General features: G+C 47.5%; 1 protein-coding gene across 1 annotated transcript in view; it reads right to left on the bottom strand.

Moving 5' to 3' along the window:
- SP110 (SP110 nuclear body protein) overlaps positions 1-22,078 on the bottom strand; it is a 38,850-nt gene that overhangs the window by 1,898 nt on the left and 14,874 nt on the right. Inside the window, exons 8-19 of the mRNA XM_054585557.1 lie at positions 21,086-21,235; positions 19,456-19,536; positions 18,366-18,416; positions 16,118-16,183; positions 14,428-14,577; positions 11,285-11,353; positions 6,060-6,158; positions 5,434-5,576; positions 4,582-4,620; positions 1,362-1,477; positions 597-705; positions 235-306 (exon numbers count right to left, since the gene is read on the bottom strand). Of these exons, the coding sequence (XP_054441532.1) occupies positions 235-306; positions 597-705; positions 1,362-1,477; positions 4,582-4,620; positions 5,434-5,576; positions 6,060-6,158; positions 11,285-11,353; positions 14,428-14,577; positions 16,118-16,183; positions 18,366-18,416; positions 19,456-19,536; positions 21,086-21,235 (1,145 nt within the window). The remainder of the gene's footprint in view (positions 1-234; positions 307-596; positions 706-1,361; positions 1,478-4,581; positions 4,621-5,433; positions 5,577-6,059; positions 6,159-11,284; positions 11,354-14,427; positions 14,578-16,117; positions 16,184-18,365; positions 18,417-19,455; positions 19,537-21,085; positions 21,236-22,078) is intronic.

Here is a 22,078-nt window from a genome sequence, read left to right as displayed (position 1 = left end):
GTCTCAGCAAAAAAGTGGTAGAGCTGGAACTTGAACCCACTGTTTGGCTATGAGTTTGAGCTCCTAATCCATAAACTATCCTTAAGAAAGACAGCGCCCCCTAAGAGGAGGTGAAACCAGGACCCGAGGCAGGTGAAGTAGCCCCCCCCCGCAGGGCTCAGCCTCCAAGTCTCCAGCGCTGAGTTTGACATCAGAGAGACGGCTGGGAGATGAGCGTCATTGCATCTGACTTACATTACAGGGGGTCTTCGCAAAAAAGGTGCTTCGTGGATGACAGTAGGTCTTCAAGAGGAGGAACTCGCATTTCTGTAAAACGTCAAGAGGGCTTTAAAGGGAAACGCAGCTCGTAGGCAGCACACAGCCAGGCTTGTGTCCAGACCTGCACGCGGGAGCGGCTGCAGACACCGGCCCTCTGGCTGCCTTTGTCTCAGGGCCCTGAGTGGTGTTGAACTCTGTTCGGACTCCGTTTTGAGGTGCTGAGTTACACCCTCTGAAGCGAGTCACCCTGAGGGCCCTTTCCCTGAGCCTGCGACTGTTCGACTTCTCACACGTGAGCACAAAGGAGGACGCTTGGTTGGGGCTTGAACCGGACTCACCAGCTGCTCCTCAGGCTCCATCGGCCTGGCCAGGCCCTCGGGCTCCCTGCCACACTGCCGGCTTCCTGAAGACTCCTTTATCCTGCAGAAGGTGCAGCTCCACGGGCTCCTGAGGGGTCGGGCAACTGAGCCGGGCAAAGCGCAGGAACAGCCACCGTTCCTGCGGCTGCCGCTGCTCTCCTCTCAGGAATGGCTGATGGGCACCGCAGGGGCCAGAAGGGGACACCACCTGAGATCCCCAGGAGGGTTTTGACCGGATGCCGCCCCTGCCATGAGGGTGGCAGCTGGGGCCAGTAGGTGGAGGGTGGTGCCAGGGTGGGTGGTGGGCGCTCCCTTCCCCATCTGAGCTGCTGGGAGCATAAGGAGCCCTGCCCACCAGGCCTGAGCGCTGGAGACTGGACCTTAACCCCTGGGGCCCCATCAGCCCTTTGAGAATGTAGCAAAGGGGAGGAACCCGGCCTTTTCTGCAGAACCACAGAGCACAGGCAGCTGGCATTTCCCGTCCACATGCTCCTTGGACGGGAGTCTGCGCTGCAGACCAGAAAAGGACATCTCTGTGGGACAGTGACAGCCAAGCTGGCCCAGCTGCAGACTCACGGCCACGAGGCTGTAACCGCCCCCAGAGGGAACCGAGGCCGTGCCGCACCCGGCTGCCCTGAGCACACCTGCGCGCGCTGTCCTCTCAGTCCTGTTCTTCCCGCAGGAGCCGCGCGGCCAGAGGCCGAGCCGGGGGAGGGCTGCGCGCGGCGGCTGCGTCTCACTAACCTCTGAGCCTCCGCGGGCGGGATGTGACAGTCCTCATGAAAGGCTCGTGGACAAGTGTCGCAGCAGAGCAGCCGTCCCCCTCTGCAGCACACCTCACATTCGTCCGCGTTTTCCCGCTAGAAGAGGAGATAGTGCGGGCGCTGCTGGGACGGGCAGGACCCAGTGAACGCGAACGTCGTGGGGCCCTGGGACACCGCGCCCTTGTGGGTCCGAGCGGATGCGCTCAACCCCACTGACCGGGTGTTCCGGCCGGATGCTGATGCAGGACCAGCCTGGCCTTTCAGTCCTGGAAGAGCCTGGTGTCAAAAGTAACGGTCCCATTGTCACTTGAACCAGACTATCAGAGCCAGGAGGGACTGGACTAGACGGTCCTGTAAGCCCGTTGCACACAGTATGGGCGGAGCACTGGCGGCCTTGGCATCGCCCGGGAGGTGGTTAGAAGCACAGCTCTATTGAACCTACTGCTGGGTGCCATCGCGGGCCACTCAGAGAACGGTCCCTAATGCTGTGGCTGACGGTCGGAAGGACACATACAGCAAGACAGAGCTGCTGTGCAATGGGGAGCTTTGTGGGCTTAAGAAATAATACGGGTCTTTCTTGTGGCCTTAGAATGTGATCAGGAAATTCTGCCAGTGATTCATGTGAGAAACGACGTCTCTCCTGCTGGGCGAAGCGCTGGCTCTGCTCCGCGTCCCCCAGAACAGACAGCGTGGGCTCTACACGGACAAGAGACCCCTTTCTCTGTGCTCAAGATGGGAGTCAGGAAGAAGCGTTCTTCCTCTGTGCCTGTCTGCAGCATTCTCATACCTCACCCCCGAGGGATGGTGGGGGGTGAAAAGGCGGGAAATAGACCATCGGGAGCTGGAGCGAAGGCTCCACGGGGCTGGGACAGGCCGCTCCTACAGGGAGTAACCCCGCCACCGCCCTCAGCTGTCCATAACCCAAGCGTGGGGACCTGCACAAAGGCTCCAAGGAGGAAACGCTTCTCCATTCCCCACACGAGCCACTCAGCAAGAGCAAAAATTACCTTTGCTTTGGGGATCGTGTTCCTCTCTCTCATAACCGGGGGAGGCTTCTCAGCAGCAACCTCCATGTCCTGGCCCCCGGATGTCCTCAGGAGGGGCCCCTCCACCCGGAAGTCCAGGGGATCTTTCCAGCCTCCCCACCCTCTGCTCTCCAGTCTCCTTTCCTTGTTGTTGGGGTTGATGCTCTGTGGCCTTTCTTGCCCTCTGACTAGACGCCTGGCTTTCCCTGCCCCAGGGTGCAGAGGCCAGTCCCCGCGGGGCCCAGACCTACCGACTCTTCCTCGTGGAGACTCTGGTTGGGTCTAGCGTCCTGAGCCCAACCCCAGGCACCGGCAGCCGTATGCTTTGGAGGGAAAGTGTTTCCAGCACACATGACATGATAGAGAGATGACAGAGAAAGGACATACAGCTCCACAGTCACGTTATGTAATAAAGAGCCTGACTCTGGTTTTTAGGAGGACCGCTGACAGCTTCAAGCCCCTCCCCCTCCTCTTACCCTCTTGCCACATCGGGGCCAGTTGATAGGAAAGCTGTGGGTTCCTTCCCTCAGCTCTAGTAGCAAGTTAAACCAGACAGGCCCTGGCTCAGCAAGAGAATCCTCACCCTGCCCCTAACTGTCCTCCTCAGCCCCATACTACACTCGCCTGGGTAGCAAGTGGTGCCTGCACACTGGCGCCTTGGAGCTGCGGGCCCTCACGGGAGGCCGGGACTCTGCACCAGCCACCCATTTTGCCTTGGGTCTTGGGACCAGCACCCCGCAGGGAAGCCACAGAACACATGTGTGTGGTATCAGCATCGGGTGTCTTGATGGTACACGTGTACACAGGCACACACCAGCGGGGACTGGGTATACTGCAGAGCAGCAGTCACGTGTCGGGTGACGAGGCTCAGGCAAAGGCCCGCGTTAGTCTGTCTGTAGTCAGAAGTAGACTTCATTCTCACTCTCGCAATGTGGCCCCGACAGGTGGGACTGCAAGGGGGGCCAAGTGTGCCCAGGCTGTCATGTGCTGACATGTGGCATTATGAGTAAGAAGAAACTATTGTGTTGGGGCCATTAATTAATGATCTGATTTTAAATATCTTTATTGTTTTCTGGTTACAAAAGTAACAGATGGTCATAAAAATTCCACATGTACATAAACGCATAATATGGAAGGCAGATTTCCCCTGTTATCCCACCCCAGCATAGTCTGTTCTTTCAGATTTTATAAAAGTCATAGACCTACAGAGTCACATAAACAAAAATGGGTTCCTTCCGTAGATGTTACTACCAGTTTGAGCTTCCCAAAGCTTTCCTGACTTCAAACCCCTCGTGTGGCTTTCCACTGACTGCAGGATGAATCTTCACCTATGAATCCATTCATTAAAAAAAAAAATATATACCATTCTGTAGATGCCTTAGGTCATTTTAAAATACTGATGGACATTTGTAGTCCTCTCTGATTTTTTGCTATTATAAGGAGTATCTCTTGTATCAAGGTGTTTCAAATCAGCATGGAAAAGACAGTTTATACAAGAAATGGCTTTGGGGGAACATTGCCTAACGAACTTTGAATGGATCCAACCAGGGGTCAGGTGAGCCTCCAGGGTAAGGTGGGAGAGGCACTATCGTTGCCTCCGCTGGAGGTTCATGTCCACTGGGAAGCCCAAGAATAGGACTCGCGTTTGGAAGGTGCATCTAGGCAAGCAAAGAAGGCTGAGGAAAAGCTGCTGGCACAGCTGCTGGACTGTCCTTTTCACCTGGAGGGAAGCTCTGCGGAGACAAAGCTTAGTTCAAACACAGTCTTTCATTCTGCTGCTCTTGAGACAGAGCCTACAGAATTGGGGTGACTTGGTGTTCAATCAGGGATGATCGTCTTGCCCTTTCTGTTCTTTTCTGTTTCAATATTATGTTTACTTTTCAAACCAGAGCGCTCAATTTCTGACACCCTGGGTTTGTAATCATCCATCTATCCAGATCTTTGTCTCCAGCACACATACATCATCAGCTTTTGTCCTGATCTTTATTTTAAAGAGTTGTTGGCTTCCCTATCTCAAATCAGCTATGAGAACACTGGCAGCATGTGCATGGACCACAGAGCTAAAGCAGTCGACTTGAAGGCGCAGTGTCTAAATGTGAAGCTCACTGGGGCTGGGATACTAAAAGTCCGCCACCTGGTGACTGAGAATGTGGTAGAAATTCACTTGCTATTTACCTCTCTCTTGAGACTTGAAGGAAAGTGCACGAGTCTGTCCTGAAAGAGAGAAGAGGTCAAAGGCTTGGTTATTCTGAGGTTTACCTTTTGTCATATCAAAAGTCCTACTTCCTAGTGAATTTTTATACCTGTACAGCCTACTATGTCTCAAACCCAAGGTGTCCAAAGGAAAAATGAGCTCCTTCCTCCAATCGATTTTTCTTTTGGACTTGATAAAATCATTTTTCTTTCTCAGTTACTCACACCCAAGACCTGCCAGTTCTTTTTCTCAGTCCCTTCCCCACCCACTCCTTTTGGTTTACATTTCTTCCTCTCTAGATAAAACCTTATGGTTTCATCCTGGAGATCATTTCTGGGTGTAACTGAGAGGCTTTGTGCTGGGGTCACTAGCACCCTTGTTTGGTGCTGCCGGGATGGAACAGTCTCCCCTGGGAAGCGCAGGGGAGAGACCGACCACGCCCAGGACCGCCTGGGCGCTCTTCACCACGGGCCCACCTGGACCGGGGCCTGGAGGAGGCGTTCAGTGGTTGGAGGGCACTGGGCAGCTATGGCCAAGGTCTGTGTCTCCCCGCAGCTTCCTTCCAGCCCACCCTACCCAGTACCACCAGGCAACGCTTCTTAAATCTCTTCTGACCTCAAAACCCTTTGCCTGCACTTGAAGGTCTCCACCATTGGCACCGATCTGCGTTTTTAATTTTATCATCCATACCTTTTTTTCTGTGAAGGTGTAGCTCTTTCTCAGTCATGCTGTGGAATCCTAATGGGAATCTCTTCACAGTCTTGTTATTGACATGTCATTCATCCTTCAAGGAATTAAACCCACCGTCTATCTGCCCTTCATCATTATAATACCTTTGCCAGCTGTTCTAAGGTCTTCCCTCCGCAACGCACATTCCGCTTCCACTTCTTTGATATTTTCCCTTTCCCTTCAGCTTCAAATTCAGATGGCGTGAGCCAATTTCCATCTTCCGTCTTAATGCACATTCTTGGGGATCCTGTAAGGCAAAGACAGCCCATTCCAGAATCCACTTCCATCCCCTGGGTTTACCCAAATCCTCTACCCCACTCAATGGTGGGGTTCTGCCATTCTGGGTTCAGGGACGCTCCCCGGGAGGCAGGACCAGTCACAGGGAGTCTGGGCTCCTCCTCTCTCAGACTGAAGGAAGCCCTAAGACCAGGCTGTGTGGGGAGGGCGTGGGAGAAAATTTGCCTTTTCTCTGACACCGACGTGTGGCAAGGACGAGACGGTCGGCGTTACCGGGTCCACGGATGAATGACTCCCGTGTGGGAGGGCAGTGACCTGGCCCTTAGAGGCCCCACGATGTGGGAAAGTTTGAAAACTCCTCCTTAGCAAACCGTCCCCCACTTTTTGCGCAGCCCAGTTTGCAGGCCCGTTTCATGCCCACAGGGCCGTTCTCCTCCCTCCTAGCGGCCCCTTCATCCAGGGCGTCCAAGGCTCAGCGCACCAAGGAACGCACCTGCTTTCATCTTCTCCAGATACAAAGTCCCCTTCAGTGTGCCACAGGTCACAGGAAGGACAGGAGACTGAAAATCCACGGCTTCATCTTTGGGTTGTTCTGAAAGCAGGAAAGCACAGTTCGTCACTCAGTCTTCATGCTCTCTCCCTCCCGCGTTCTCCTTTCCATGGATTTGAGTAATAATAACAACAACAACAACGATGTAAAGGGCATCGGGGAGCATTCTCTGGTGAATAGGCAGGAATCGTTTATATCGAATGGGAGATCAGATACACAAAACCACCGCTGCCAACACTACATCAAACTGAACATTTTAATCAAACATGTGGGGCAAATGTGTTTTAATTCACACGCTAATGGGCTATCACCTAACAGGTACCATCCCATCCCAGCATAGCCAGTTCTTTTCAGGTTCTTTGGACATGCATCCTGCTTCCCCCACTGTGCTGACTGGCAGCTGCCTGCCCAGACTATTTCTCTGTGTTCATGTAGCCGGGGAAAAGGTCTTTGTATACAAACTTATTGGCTGATTCCAACCATGACGGGGTTGGGGGGGTGGGGGGGGGGTAAGTGAGGCAGTTGGCACAGAGGAGATCCTGAGAGGCTTCATTGTTTACTCCCCCCTCCCCCATTTTATCACTTCCTTGTTTCTTTCTCTGTAAGTAAAAGAAAACCCTGGAGAGCTCTGGACTAATCTGGCAACTGCGCATGGAGAGATTTGGCAGCTCAAGCCGCTGAGTAGAGGTCTCGGGAAGCTGTTTAAAATGGCTTAAAAGAAATATCAGCAATTTCTGCTCCCCTTCCCTCACTGCCTCATTGTGGGTGACTTCATTAAAGACACTGAGAGCTGCTCCTTGGGGACAAGGGGAAAGGGCTGCTCGACGCACACAGTTACACCTGGAATGAGGCTGGGAGAACTGCTAGTTGGACTCTCCCTTGTCTCAACACTTATGAAAGAGCCATGTATGAAAATGTATGAAAAAGCAAGGATATTGTTGAAAAAAGAACAGATCAGCATCAATGGCGAAGAAACCGTGAGTTATGTTGAAAAGACATAAACCAGACAGGGTCAGATGACAAAGGAGAGATGCCCGAGAAGTGAGGGGGTGGGTTCCCCAGTGAAGTTCCACAGGATCCTCAGCCTTGGGGGAGCAGGGGCTGTGTCAAGGCTAGGTAGGAAGGAGGGGTGGGAAGAATTTCGTTCCAGCAGCCGGCCTGAGCTCTTGCATGAAGTGGCGGCTCCATCGCTTGTCTCCAGACTCTGCCTGCTAATTGTGGCCCAGGGGAGGAGAGCACAAACTTGGGCACCAGACTGGGTAGGCTTGTGATTCTGGCTTTGCAATTCACCAGGAAGGTCACATAAGTGTGTGTTACTGTAGCCAAAGCTGAGTGGGGGATTTGCCTAAGTGACAGGTCACTTTGGACCATTATTACAAAGCCCAAAGGGGTTAGCGTAGTTAAGGGACCTTTGACAGTTCTCTGCCTCAGGGAACCGTTCTCCCTAACTCCTATAGTAAGTATGAGGTCTACGAACTCAGGCATCCCAGGTCTGTTCACAAGCAGATGTGGGGGCTGTGGGTGGCTCTGGGACCTCCGGTTAGCAAGCCAGGGGGCAGGTTATGGGCATAAACAGCGTGCTCTCCTTTACCTGGTGCAGGTAGCTCACTGAGTCACGTGGAACCTTGTGTCCCAATTACTTCCGGAGCCACCACCCTGTCCCTAAGGGAGGAAGACAACTCTCTGATGTGTTCCCCCAAATCCGTTTGGCTCAGCCTTTCCCGTCTCGACGAATGGTCCTTTAAGGGGGGCCCTGGGTGAGGCCCGCCTGGAGCTCGCCAACTGGGATTAGGTCGCAGTTGGGAAGGGCGAGTCAGTGGGAGGCGCCTGCAGTGAAAGATGAGCAATTAAAGACAAAGAGAGTTCCTGGAAACAGAAAGCGCTGCCGAGGAAATGGAAAGAAAAGCCTGAGGGAAACAAGGAAGAACAGAATGGAAAAAAACCTAATTAGCAATCGGGAAGACTAACTCCTGGAATTCTTTTTTTTTTTTCTTTTACTGACAAGGACACTCTAATCACCATAACATTTACCCTGCCTAACAATATCAATAATAATTTCTGAATATCACCTAATATCAAAACCATATTTAAATTTTCCCAATTTCTTTTTTACATTTGGCTGGTTAGAATCAAGATCAGACAATTCCAAGTATTACATTTGATAATTACACTTTATGCATTATCTCTTTATAATTTATACTTTATGTATGCCTCTTCTGTTTATTTAAATTTTTTTTTTTAATTTAGTTTTTTAAAATTATTATTCAGGTACAGTTGTCTCCATTTTCCCACCACTTTTCCCCACCCCACCCACCCCCGCCTCCTACCCTCAACCCTTCCCCACTTTGCCTTTGTCCAAGGGTCCTTTATACATGTTCCTTGATGACCCTTCTCCTTCTTTACCCCCTTATCTCCCTCCCCTCTCTCCTCTGGTTACTACTCTCAGTTTGTTCTTTATTTCCATGTCTCTGGTTATATTTTCCTTGCTTGTTTGTTTTGTTGATTAAGTTCCCTTTATAGGTCGGATCATATGGTATTTGTCTTTCACCCCCTGGCTTATTTCACTTAGCCGTAATGCTCTCCAGGTCCATCCATGCTGTGGGGAAGGGTGTAAATATACCAGAGTTTTTTGATCCACTCACTTACTGATGGGCACTTAGGTTGCTTCCAGCACTTGGCTACTGTAAATTGTGCTGCTATGAACATTGGGAGGCACAGGTTCTTTTGAATTGGTGTTTCAGGATTCTTAGGGTATACTCCCAGCAGCGAAGTTGCTGGATCAAAAGGCAGTTTCATTTTTAGTTTTTTTAAGGAAATGCCATACTGTTTTCCACAGTGGCTGCACCAGTCTGCATTCCCGCCAACCATGTACCAGGGTTCCCTTTTCTCCACAGCCTCGCCAGCACTTGTTTTTTGATTTGTTCATGACGGCCATTCTGACTGGTGTGAAGTGGCATCTCACTGTGGTTTTAGTTTGCATCTCTCTGATGGCTAGTGATGCTGAGCATCATTCACATGCCTGTGGGCCCTGTGCATGTCCTCCTTGGAGAACATGTCCGTTCAGGTCTTTTGTCCATTTTTTAATTGGGTTGTTTAAGTGGAGTCATGTGAGTTCTTTATATATTTTGGAGATCAAACCCTTGTCCGTAATGCCCAGAATTCTTACAGAACATAGGAAAAAGGCACTAGGTGAGAATTGCATGGAAAGACGCAACCTGGGATACGATCTGGGAGCTTCATGATCTGCGCACACACTGTGCTGTTTACCGTCACAACAGTCTGTAAAACGGGGAGGCAATGATGATCCCCATTTTATAGATGGGGATGCAGGCTTAGATCTGGAGGGAATTCCTGGGGGTCCCCCAGTGTCACGAGGGGCAGCTGGTGTTGGAATCCAGGAGTGCCGTCCCCCAGTCAGGTGCTCTTCCCGCGCCCTTGGAAGGGCCTTGATGCTGCTCCCTGCCGTGTAACCGCCGACAGCAGGGAGACACTGCGCTAAATCGGACGTCAAGCGAGGGCGGACACGCTAAGGAGGCAGGAGAAGCGGACGCTGGTGGATCACCGTCAGCGTTTGCCTGGGTTCTTGCCCACACTAGTGTCTTTTAAAGAAGACCGGGGGTAATTTTTTTTTTTTTTTTTCAGCGTAAAGAGCAAAGAACTTGACATGTGAACACCTAACTTTAGCTCATGCAAGTCTTTTCTGTTCTGTCTGTAAAATGTGCTGAATCATATTTATTTGGGGGTTAAATAGTAAAGTGTAGAAAATTGTAAAGTGATGTACATACTTATATGGCTATCAGGGCCTCTGTATATGGTCGTGTGGGCTGTGCACTAAGCAAGGATTCCACCTTGGAGGGGTCTCTCGTTTGCTTATGAGATAAAATCCATCTATGTACTTCCAACAACAATCTGCCAGCAGAGGGCAGAAGAGGCCGTGGTTTCAAGAATCAGCTCTGGCAGGATGTGGGGAAAGTGAGAACAGAGCACCTTTTCCTAATTCACACAGGTGCATCATACAGGTCAATGGAGGCCTCCATGTTGGTATTCATCTCGATGAAGAAGAGAGAATACAGTATTGACAACCTGACAGTTATTTTGGTATAAAGTGTGTGAGGCACAGAAGAGAAAGAGCAAGACTGACCCATTTCCTGACTTCATTTGACTTTCACACAGTGAGCAGGATGTACAGAGACAGTTAATTAGCATTGCAATAAGTGCCACAGAGAAAACACACAGAGCTCCGTGAAGCCATAGCTGGAGGCCTGTGGGGTAGAGAATGCTCTGTTCAAGGTGAGGTCTGAGGATGGGTAGCAAAGGGAGGGATGAGGATGTGGGAGTGTGTGTGCATGTTTGCGCGCGCGCCTCTGTGTGTGTGTGTGTGTGTGTGTGTGTGTGTGTGTGTAGGGAAGTCACACTGAGTGAGCCCTGAGCAGGAAGGAGGGTGAAGCAGTCAGTGTTAAAGTGATCTCTGTGTTGAGAAATCAGGCTTGTGGCGACCGGCTGATGTACAAGCTCCGAAGTTTTCCAGACCTGTAACAAACAGGCTTGCAGGTGGCGCCAGTTTGGAGACCCCACCTTGATTATCACATTCTATACTTTAATAATAAATCAATGAAGGAAAAAGGCCAACGTGGTTCATGCCAAAAAGGGAAGAGCAGTGACAAGAGAGAACGCTGAGGAAGTAGGTTATGAAAGCAGAAGAAACATGAATGCAGAGGGGGGAGGAGGAGGAGAGGGGGACAGTGGCCACAAGAGGCACAGGAGTTGAGGGGGCAGAAGCAAGCCCAGGGCCTGACCCACAGAGACCAGGCCTTCAACCCTGACTAACACAGGGAGTGGGAACCCACTTTGCTTGGATTAGAATGAAGAAAGTAGGCGTTTATATTAGAACTTGACATATGGGTTTGGTCATTCTCCCTTAATCATCTTGGGGTCTTTATATGTTCTGTGTTGAAGAATGCTTCCATGGGCAGACGTGGGTAGATTGGGTGGGTAGCTGGCATTCCCTGGGAGTGTGTCACGTGTGGTACCTTGTTCGAGTGGAGAAGAGACCTGGGAGGGGACCAGGGCAATGGGAGGGAAGGTAGAGGCAGGAGGGAGAATGGAGGTTTCAGCAGCCAGCAGGGCCCTGGGGCGTCTAAGGGCAAATCTGCTTCTCCCTTACTTACCCTTTTGGGGAATATTTTTCTGATGACTCTTTGTTGAACTTGAACAGACATCTGTCTTCTTTTTCTTTTCTAAAAAATTTTAAAAAGTCAATTATAATTGGAAACATACATTTACATGTTTTATATGTGAGCTACTTTGAAATAATTTTTCCTGCATTTTTCTTCCAGTTTGGAGTAAGATAGATATGAAATTCTTTTGAAAATAATTTCTTAAAAATTTTTTTTATTTTCAGAAGGGAAGGGAGGGAGAAAGAGAGAGAAACATCAATGTGTGGTTGCCTCTTGTGTGCTCCTCTGTTGGGTACCTGGCCTGCAACCCAGGCATATGACTGACCAGGCATCGAACCGGCAACCCTTTGGTTCACAGGCCGGCGTTCAATCCACTGAGTCACACCAGCCAGAGCTCGATATGAATTCTTAAGAAAGGAAAATCATAGCATTGACTAAGTAAAAATAGCAAATTCATGGTAATAGATAAAGAGGCTAAATCATTACAGAAGTCAAAATTTCAAATTGTTATGCATAGTAATATGTGTAATAATGTGTTAATATATTTAATACAAATACTAGAAGTTAATAAATGATTAGCCTTATAAATATTATACAGGAGGGACTTTTCAGAAGTACAGGGCATAGAGCCAGTGGTTCTCAGTGCTGGGTGACTTTGCTATCCACGGGCTTTTTGGCAATGTTGGGATTTTTTTTCCCATCATGACTGGGAGGCAGGTGCTGCTGGCCTCTGATTGGTAGAGGGATGTTGCTAAGCATCCTGTGGTGCACAGTGCAGCCCCCACAACAAGGAATTATCCAGCCCAATATACCGACAGTGCCAACATTGTAAAACTCTAGCATAAACCATACTGGAAAAAAGTAAAATGATTTGTCTAACTCAAATTTAAAAAAAAGTTTCCACAACCAGAAATTTCTTAAGTTCCTTGACAAAAACAAATAAAAATTGCAATAAGATAACAAAGGGTTAATTTTGATTCCACCAGAAAAATGAATAGTCTTATACAAAAATGGGCATAGATGAGCAGGTGATCCCCCAAAGGAAAACATTCTAATAAAAATTTATTGAAAAACAGGTTCTGGTAATTTGTGATCTTTCCAAACCTCAGTGGTTTATTTGTAGGGGTCAGCAAACTGCTGTCTGCGGGCCAAATTGGCCCAATGCCTGTTTTGTAAATAACGCTCTATTGAAACACTAGCAGGTTCATTTGTTTGGGCATTTGTTTCTGGTGGCTTCTGTGCCACAATGGTAGTGTTGAAAAGCTACAATAGAGACTCTAAGTCCAGCAGGGCCTACACTATTTATTAATCTGTCCCTTTTTAGAAAAAGTTTGCCAAATGCTGATTTAGAACAACACAGGTTTACTTCTTGCTCATGATGTTTGTTGATCACAAGTTAGATGAGGTCCCATGTCAATGACAGTCAGGGATCCTGGAACAGAGCAGCCTCTGTCTAGAGCATTGCTGGTTCCGCGGCAGAGAGAATGAGAACAAGGGCTCTTAAATCTTTGGTTTGAAAGTGACCTTCTCACTGCTGCCCACACTTCTTTGCTCACTCCAAGTCACATGGCCATTCCTGAGTCCACAGGGCAAGGGCATTAACCTTTTGAAATCTTGGAGAGCAATAACCCAACCTGTCACGGCATGTTTAATCACATGCATGGTGCAAGATGTTCAAAGGGAAACATTGGTGGAATGTCATTCTTTGCTTTTCATTTGTCAAACACAGAAAAGGCTCATTTTTCTAGTGTTGGTGAAGGTTTAGAGAAAAGGGGGTCCGCATGATATTAACGGGAGCCTACAGTGGCAACAATTTGATCATTGCTATGTGCCAATTTTAAATAGGCAGATTCATCAACCAATTGACTTCACTTCTGGAAATTAACCATTAAGGAATACTGCTGAGAGTGGGGGTTGGTGACAGTCCCCACCGGGTCAGCTGGAACCCGAGAGGAGACCCCAGACTCAGGAGCAGAAAAGTAAACAAGCAGGACCTGGAAAATGGTCATGTGGGTCCATAGGGCACAGCGGAGTTCAACTGCACCCTGGGGACACAGTTACTTCTTCCAACATGTGGAGAGCAGAACCAATAAAATGGCATTGGTTTGATTAAGATAGCATAAAGAATATAAAGCAAAGGGGAGTCACTCATGCTAACTAAAACGGTTGTCAGTCAGCCATGACACTGTTCATGGCATGGCTGGGTTCAAGAAGAAAATTACCTAAGTCAGAGTAAGTACATCTGACAAGGAGATATGGCTGCCCACATGGTCAGAGCAGACACATCTGGCAAGGAGACACACTTAGATATCTGCACGCATGGTCAGAGGAGCCTTGTCTGCAGAGCAGGACAGCCCACAGATAGGCTCCTGGGCAAATCCCACACTTGGTATCAGGGGCGCCAAAACATCTATCAAAAAGACCCAGAAGCGTGGAGCCCACCACTCTCAAGGTATAACTGAGGCAGGCTCCAGATCACTGTGGAGACAGCTGAGTTCCACGCCCCAGAACGCTGCTCCACGCCCCGGAGCGCTGCTCTACTCCTCGCTGTTCTCCCTTGGCATCCGTTGCCAGAGGCTCTGCCCTGCTGGACTGAGGACTTCGCCTGCCCTGCTGCCCACCTGGCTCCGGAGGTCCTTCCTTGAAAGAGGCTGACAACTCCCTTGCCCACTGTGCTGTCTCTCTGACCTGCAGACTGAGACTCTGGGACTTGAGTTCATTATCCCCCATTGATTGCAGTGTGTGTGTGTGTTATATTCCCTCTTAGATTGTTAGAGGGTGGGTAAGACATTAGTGTATGTTGATGTTCTACTTTGAGTGACCCTGCATTCAATAAAAGCTGAGTGAATAGCATAGTTACTGTGCGTGACTCTTGTCTATTCCTTGGTGCCAGGCTGCTCAGCAGGCAGCCAGCCGAGCAGTTGCCCAGCTGAATTATAGGAAAGACTGTATCTCGAACAGATGTTCGTGACACAACACCATTCTCAGAACAACAGGTCCTTGCTCCGTCTTCATGTTCCTCCGGTCTACGCTGCTCCCGCCTTCTAACTTCTCCTGTCCCCCTAGCCCACTGCCTGCTGCACAAGCCCTCCCACATGGAGACTTCAAATGGCAGATGCTGCCACCAGCCTTACCCTCAGGTTCAGACGTTTGGGCACGTTCAATCCTTGCCTTTTGGGCCCTTGTCAACACATATGAGGTCCTGATTGAGTCGTCCTTCCTTTGAGTCTCCTGATCTACCGCTTGGAGCTTCCCTTGGATTCTGTGCCCAGGTGGCGCAGTACCTGGGTCAAAGAGTGATTTGTGAGTAGTTTTCATTAGGGTCCCCAGTGGGCCTCCTCCTCCCTCTCTTAGTGACCTTCCTTCTCATGCTCCCTGTCCCCACACTGTCATGAAATCCTGTATCTCTGTACCTCACTTTTATCTTACTGTTTCTTGACAAACACTCCTCTTTTTTCCCACAAGACAACTTCCTGTTCTCTGTCCCCCTTCATCTTCTCTTTTTGTCTATTAATTACACGTGTAACAGTGAGAATGTAAGCTTCATGCCTGTTTTGCTCCCTGCTGAGTTCCCAGGACCTGAGTAAGACAGGTGCCTGGCACATGCCTCAACTCAATTCACCTTCATTGAAAGAACAGACAAGGGCAGGATATTTTTGAAAATATTAGAATTATATATTTTTCATCCTTATACATCACAATGCTTCAGGGGCCCCTGATTACTAAATCAATAACTCTCGGGGGAGGACTGATGCTGGTTAGAACCGAGAAGTCATGGCTTCATTGAGACCTTTTCAGAGATAAGTGTATACCCTGAAACACAGAATTTGTTGAGAGCAAAGGGGGTTTCTACACTCCAAAAATCATCTTCATGTGCCAGGAAGAAAAGTTTGGAGGTCTGCATGTGAAGTTTTCCTAGAATTCACTGGTAACAGAGAAGTCAGCATTTGACAGACAGTACGTTTCCTCCAGCCGAGGGGCCCTGGGGTTGGGAGTCAGAAGAGACAAGGGCTGGAGAAGGGCAGGCAAAGAGGACCGAGTCCGCTCCCCCTCGGGACTGAGGGCTGCTGGAACTAAGCAGGAAAAATGGGTTCTGTGCAAAACAGTGAAGCTCATGAGTTGCTATGTTTTTGGGGGCTGAGATGCGATCCCCTCACAGAGCATTCCAGGCCCCCATATAGTAGGGAACCTGAGAGACTCCTCACCCACTAGCATATCTTGAAAGAGGAAAGAGGAAAGAAGAGGGGAGAGGGAGGAGGGGAAGAACACAGAGGGGAAGAACAGGGTGATGAAGACAATAGAGAGAACAGAGGAGCCAGAAAAGTACAGTTTCATGAATTTTTATTGCCTATACAAAAACGGCACGTTTCATGGTAGATGCATGGTAAGTGTGAGTCTGGGGACAGAAGTGTATGTATGAATCGTTTCAGGCGGTTCTCAAGGCCCAGTGACTACAAATCTAACTCCAGTTCGACATCGGGAGTCTGAGCCCTGCCTGCATATGCAGGTTTGCTTTGTCTCTTCTTCCTGGCTCTGACCTTGCACCAGACACAGTCCTAATCTCAAAAGTGTCTGATGCCTCTTGTCCACTTCTACCCCATTCCTTCCCAATGGTAAGAAAAGAAGCTTTTGTAACTAACCTACGGGGTTCTCCCTTTGTGAGGAGGAGTCATTTGACAGGGTGGCCTAGGGGACAGAGATGGGACTGGCCATGCACCAGTGATAGCCAGGTGGCCATTTAGCTGGAAAGGAGGCCTTGCTTGTCATCTAAATGAGGACCCTGATGAAGAGCAAGGGAGAGATGACTTTATTCTTCTTACTTACTTTTTGGGGGCTTTTTCTTCTGTCTTGTTTTTGAACTTGGCCGGCTACAAACTTTTTTCTTTTTTTCTGAAACAGAAAAAAATAATTTCTTATGGTTATGTATATTGATTTATAAACCTGAGATGTCAATACTTTAAAAATCAATTTATTTCTGTCTTCCCACCACTTTGGGGTAGCAGAAAACCATGAGGTTTATGTAAAAAAAAGTACTCCATTTTACTTAGAAATAAAAAAGGTTGAATCAGGAAGTAACAAATATATATGAAATTATTAACATTTAAATTAAGTCATTTATTTTCAAATTTATAACAGGTTTTTTAACACTTGAAGAAAATATATAGAGATATTATTATAAGCTGTAGATATAGAGGATTTCTTAGCCAAAACTCAAGGACAGAAAAGTAAAAGATAGATTTGACCATTTAAAAAATTAAAAATGTCCACGCTTCAAAAAAGAGCCCCACAACATTAAAACAAAAAATAGAAAAAATTGGAATATGGTAAAATATAGAGGGTTAATATCCCTAATAAATAACACAAAAGATGAATACTACACAAGAAAAATAAGCCAAGAACATAAATTAAAAATTCTTAAAGCAGAAATACAAATAATAATTTATTTAAAAATCATCTTTAGACTACTGCTGATAAAAAATGCATTGCTTGGTTTTCAGGATACCCTCACCTTTTAAGAAGTTTGCTCCTCCCCATGTTGATGAAGATCTAGTTAATGAGTGCTCAGTGTTAAAGAGAACGTAAACAATTACATTTTCTGCAGAGCAATTGGGTGACACACATGAAATTTAAGATATGAAGACTCAAGCCAAGAAACTTCATATTTAGAAATTAATTCAAAGGAAATTATTAGGCAAGTGTGCAAAGCAACAAACACATGGGAATATGATTTCTATTTTCACATAAAAATTGGAAGGAGCCTAATTGTCCATCCATAAGTGATTACTTCAATTGTTAATCATACAATAATGTGTAATGCAGCTAAAAGGAAGGAAAAGAGGTAACAATGACATGAAGATACGTATGTGAAATTTGCAATGAAAAAAGCGTTTATACAATAGACTATAATGTATGAGTATATAGGAGTGTATTATATAACATAAGATAAATGTATGCACATTTGTAGAGTATATAAATAAGGTGGGGGAAGCAGATTAAATTGACTTAACTTCCTGATTAATAACTCTCTGTACTGTTCGCAGAGTTTAGTAGGAACATTTCCTCACACAGGACAGGATAGGCTACGCTGCAGTACAAACAAAACCGAGTCTTAGTGGCTTAACGGAACAGTGTGGTTCTCTGTCACACAGAGTGCTCTGCAAATCATGGCATCTCCAGCGCAGCTGTGTCCTCCGTGTGGTGCTGCTGAGGCCCTCGCTGCCTGGGCCTTTGGCACCTCCCGCTTCTGCACACTTCCTCAGTCAGGGGAATAGAGTGTGGAGAGCTGTGTAGTGGATCTTAATGTGTTATGACTCAGAAGTAAAACCCATCCCACAAACTCGTTGGTCAGAACCAGTATCACGGCCTTGCCTCCTGCGAGAGGCTGGGAAATGCGGCTTTCTGGGACCAGGAGAGAGACTTAGAAATAGTGGCGAGCCCACCACGCAGTGTAGTGTGCAGAGCGGGTACTGTTGGTTGTTCTTGTTACTCTGGTATCCTTCTTTTCTTACCAGTCCAGCCCTTGATGTTGTTGAGCTGGATACTTGTCCTTCTAGAATAAGACAACATTTCTCAGCCTCTTTGGCAGCCAGGTCCTGGCAATGAACCAGTCACAGAATAACTAAACGCAAACTGCAGAGAAAGTCCTTCAGCGGAGGAAGTGTGCCTGTCCTGACCCAGCCTCCTCACTGGCTGGGCCTCCAGGAAGGAAGTGCCACAAGCTGAGGGTGGTGAAGCAACAGGCAGGAGTGAGCCTGGGATTTGATGGTGTATGAAGCCAGCCCCCGACCACCTATATCCACACAGGAGAGAGAATAAGTTCTCTTGTTTTTGCCTATTCTTTTTCTCTTTCGGCGAGGGTGGAGACGGTTTGTTGGCACATAGAGCAAGCAAATCCTAATGGTTGCTGCAAAGTGTAGACCATTTCTTATGTTGGAAAAAAAATTAAATCACAGTTTTAAAGAAGTACAAGTCTTTCTGGCTTGGGTGTCTTTCGTAGCCTGAGGATAAAACAACCAATAAGAGTAGCATGGAATCCACACCAACAGAGAACACACAGGTTCTTTACACTTACGCGTTTTTCCAGATATCCCCCAAGACAGTTTGCTTCCCTTATCCAGGGGATCTAGAAAGAAATGACAAAGTTTTAAAGAAGCAAGCTTTACGTTTATTGACCACACTCATTGCAGACAATATTGAGTTGACAAAGCCTTGACCATTTCATTTCCATCCCTTCCTTTCTGATGAAGAGTCAAAGGTTGCAAGATTCTAGCCCTGTACCAGCTCACCTTTACCCCTTCTGAAACCCGTTAATCTTTTACACATGTCAATGTTCTCTTCTGTAAAATTGAATAAACTACTCGAATCTCTCCAAGGGTGGTTGTGAAAATAAGTAGAATTTATCCATGAGAAGATTTGAAAGGTTACCATAGATGTCAGTGCAATGAAGGAGAAATTGTCAAAATCATCCCTTATTTCAAAGGTGGTCACATCTAACACATTCTTTCTGATGATGATTAGACATGTGTTGTTTGGGAGTCAATGTGGGAGATCTGTAAATTGGTGACATAATGGCCAAATCACCACCAGACAGAAGACTGTTCAGGGCTTCTCCCTCCAAGGACAGTGGCAACAGTGAGCACAAGGCAGCAAAGATGAGAGTGAATTACGTGCATCTTTGACCAGCCTGCGTGAACAACAACATCACTTCCTTGTCCCCAGCTAGACTATTATGTTTGTGTTTATGATGGCACGTTCTCTTCCCAATTTTCCCAGGAAAGTCAATGTGAGAAACATGGGGATTGGGACCCTAGAAAAAAATTGATCTGTGGCTCGGGAACTTCCAATAAAGAACCAAGAACATGCTCAGGGCGTGAATTCTCAGCAGTGGTGATATTGCCCAAAAATTGGTTCCTGGGGGAAAATCTTACTCTTCTTATATATAAGGCACAACTAAATATGTATGGTCCATAAATCAATATATAATATCTTTGTGATATTAAATACCCCGGGCAGCGTGCTGACGTAGGAAAAAGCCACTTCTAACTGGGCTCCCGAGGGCAGTGGTCATGAAAAAAGGACCGAGAAGCTCTGGCTCAGAGTGAAACAGTTCTGAACGTGGCTCCCGGTGATGCACTCCGCGTCTTGCAGTCCCGCATCCCTACCTTGCATGGTTCTTGGTGGTGTGCTGGGCAGGTCCTGGGGACCCTTTGCTTCATCCATTTCTGAAGTGTCATCACTGATCTCTGGAAAAAAAGACATTCCATTCCCTTCTCAGTGAATGCACCATAGAAAGTTTCATGGGGAACCTCCCCGAGATCCAGGAAGGACCTTGCGCATCCTGGAGTGGAAGGCTCAAGGCTGCAGGTTTTGCTAGGGCCTCCACGATGCCCTCCTGTGGCACCGCTGGGTCCCTCCCGCTCAGCGGGCAGCAGAGCAAGGCTGGCAGCGTGGCTACTCTACTAATGGAGACGTGTAGTGGGAGAGGAGTCACCTGAACCCCAGGACCAGAGGCTCAGAGTGTGGCTGTGAATCCCTGGGGAGGGGTCCTGGAAACCCTTTCAGGAGATCTTGGAGGTCAAAACTGTGTTCATATTATGGCGTTTTTTGCCTCTATCACCGTGTAGATATTTATACAGATGTAGCAAGAACCATGGCAGGTAAAACTACTAGTGACTTAGTACAAATCAAAGCCATGTCCCCAAACCTTAGGAGTAGTCATTGCATTCTTCATTGCCACTTACCGTAAAAAAACCCCAAACCGCTTTTATTAGAAATGTTCTTGATGAGCTAGTAAGAATTAATTTTATGAAATGCCTACCCTTGAGTACCCTTTTCTTCCGTAGTCTTTGTGAGAAACTGTAGAGAACATGTAAAGCTGTTTGCTGCACCTTGAATTTCCAGGATTGTCTAACAAAAAATGCTTGTGTGATTGTTTGAGATGTAACGCATGGTAAAATTCAGTGACTAATGTTTTTCAAATGTCCACGATATTAATAAGTCATGCATGAAAAGATTCATTCAAAATGCAAGACAGCATTATGTGTTTTATTGCAACAGAGTACGAACACTTCATTGATATGGTTCAGATTCTACATTACAACTAACCTTTAAGAAATTAGCGCTTGTTGACTTTTGGCACAGTGCGAAAGATGAATATCCACAGATATCTTTAAAGATTGTTAAAATACTCCAACCTTTTCAACTACACATCTGTGTGTGGCTGCATTTTCTCCCTATGTCTCAAACATAGCAACACATTGCAATGGATTGAACACAGAAAGCGATAAAAGAATCCAGCTGTTTTTGAATAAGCTAAACATTAAAGGGATTTGCAAATATGTAAAACGATACCATTGTTCTCACTAACTTCATTTGGAAAATATATTTATTTTCCATAAAAATATTTATGTTAACAAGTAACTTGTTTCTTATTGCTACTTTTAGAGGAATTAATACATAAATATTTTAAAAAGATTGGTTTTGATTACTGATATGGTATATATTTGGGGTCCTCCATAATTTTTAAGAGTGTAAGCTAGTCTTGGGACCAAAATGTGTGAGCCGCAGCTGAAGTCGCCTGTTCCCTTGATCACAGCTATTTCTTTAACAAAAGCTCCTCGGATGTAACAGGTACTTGTTTCCTCTCTGTTGCCCTTGTCATCTCTCATCATCCTTCCCTGCTCCGCTCCCTCCTTCCAACACCAGTTTGCCCTGTCCCCCTAACCCTGGGCCTGCTGCATGAGCCCCTCCCACACGGAGCCCTCAAATGGCAGATTCTGTCACCAGCCTTACCCTCAGGTTCAGATGTTTGCGCACATTCAGTCCTTGCCTTGTTGGTCTTTGTCTCCACCTTTGAGTCCCTGGTTGAGTCATCCTTCCTTTGAGCGGTCTGATCCACCAGTTGGAGCTTCTTTTGCACTCTGTGCCCATGCGAAGCAGTACCTGGGCCAAAGAGTGATTTGTGAGTAGTTTCCATTTGGGGTCCCCAGTGGGCCTCTTCCTCCCTCTCTTAGCGACCTTCCTTTTCATTCCTCTAGCCCCCAAACTTTGAGAACTCTGTACCCTGGTACTTCACTTTTCTCCTGCTATTTTTCTTTAATTGTGTGTGTGTGTGTGTGTGTGTGTGTGCACGCGCGCGCGTATTTGTATGCACTTTACTTCCCCCCCCCAAATTCACCATCTGGCCTCACTCTTTGGATAACTTATTAAAGTCGACCTGAGAAATCTGGGGGGAATCCCAGAGCAGCAGGGCTTAGTTCCTGGTTCCTGTGTCTGAGTTACATCCGCCACCAGCAGGTGGTCACATCTGGGTAAAAATGGCCTGGCGGTTTGTTTCAGTAGAGGAGGGGACTTCCAGAGTTACTTCTCTAGGCTTCCCAGGGCCCATGTGTGGTCCAGGAATGTTGGGCAGTGGAGGGAGGGGAGTTTTTGTGCAGAGCGAGTCTGCTTCCTTGTTGAAAGACGAGATCACAATTTTCACTGGCTGTGGACTTCAGAAGCTGATCCCCATGGGATGACCGCGACCCAGTGGGGCAAGGATGTGTCTATGGAAGCCGGGGGACACACATGTGGCACAGCCATGCTCCCTCCTGGCAGGTGGACACAGGACTTTTTTTTTTTTTTTTTAACATCCAAGCGCCACTTAATGGTCAAAACAGGAGTGGCTAAACGTTGATGAGGAGGTAACCAGACACACAGGGAACTCAATCATGGAAGGTACTGAGTATTTATCCAAAAGCAACGGGCAGCCTAAAAAAGCCTAAAACTTCCCTTTCGCTGGTGAGT

This window comes from Pteronotus mesoamericanus, unplaced genomic scaffold (assembly GCF_021234165.1).
Source record: "Pteronotus mesoamericanus isolate MK-2021 breed Mesoamerican mustached bat unplaced genomic scaffold, CSHL_Meso_final contig_90, whole genome shotgun sequence".
NCBI classification, from domain to species: Eukaryota; Metazoa; Chordata; class Mammalia; order Chiroptera; family Mormoopidae; genus Pteronotus; species Pteronotus mesoamericanus.
The sequence above is the reverse complement of the archived record's forward strand: the minus strand, read 5'-3'. Positions and strand labels throughout refer to the sequence as shown.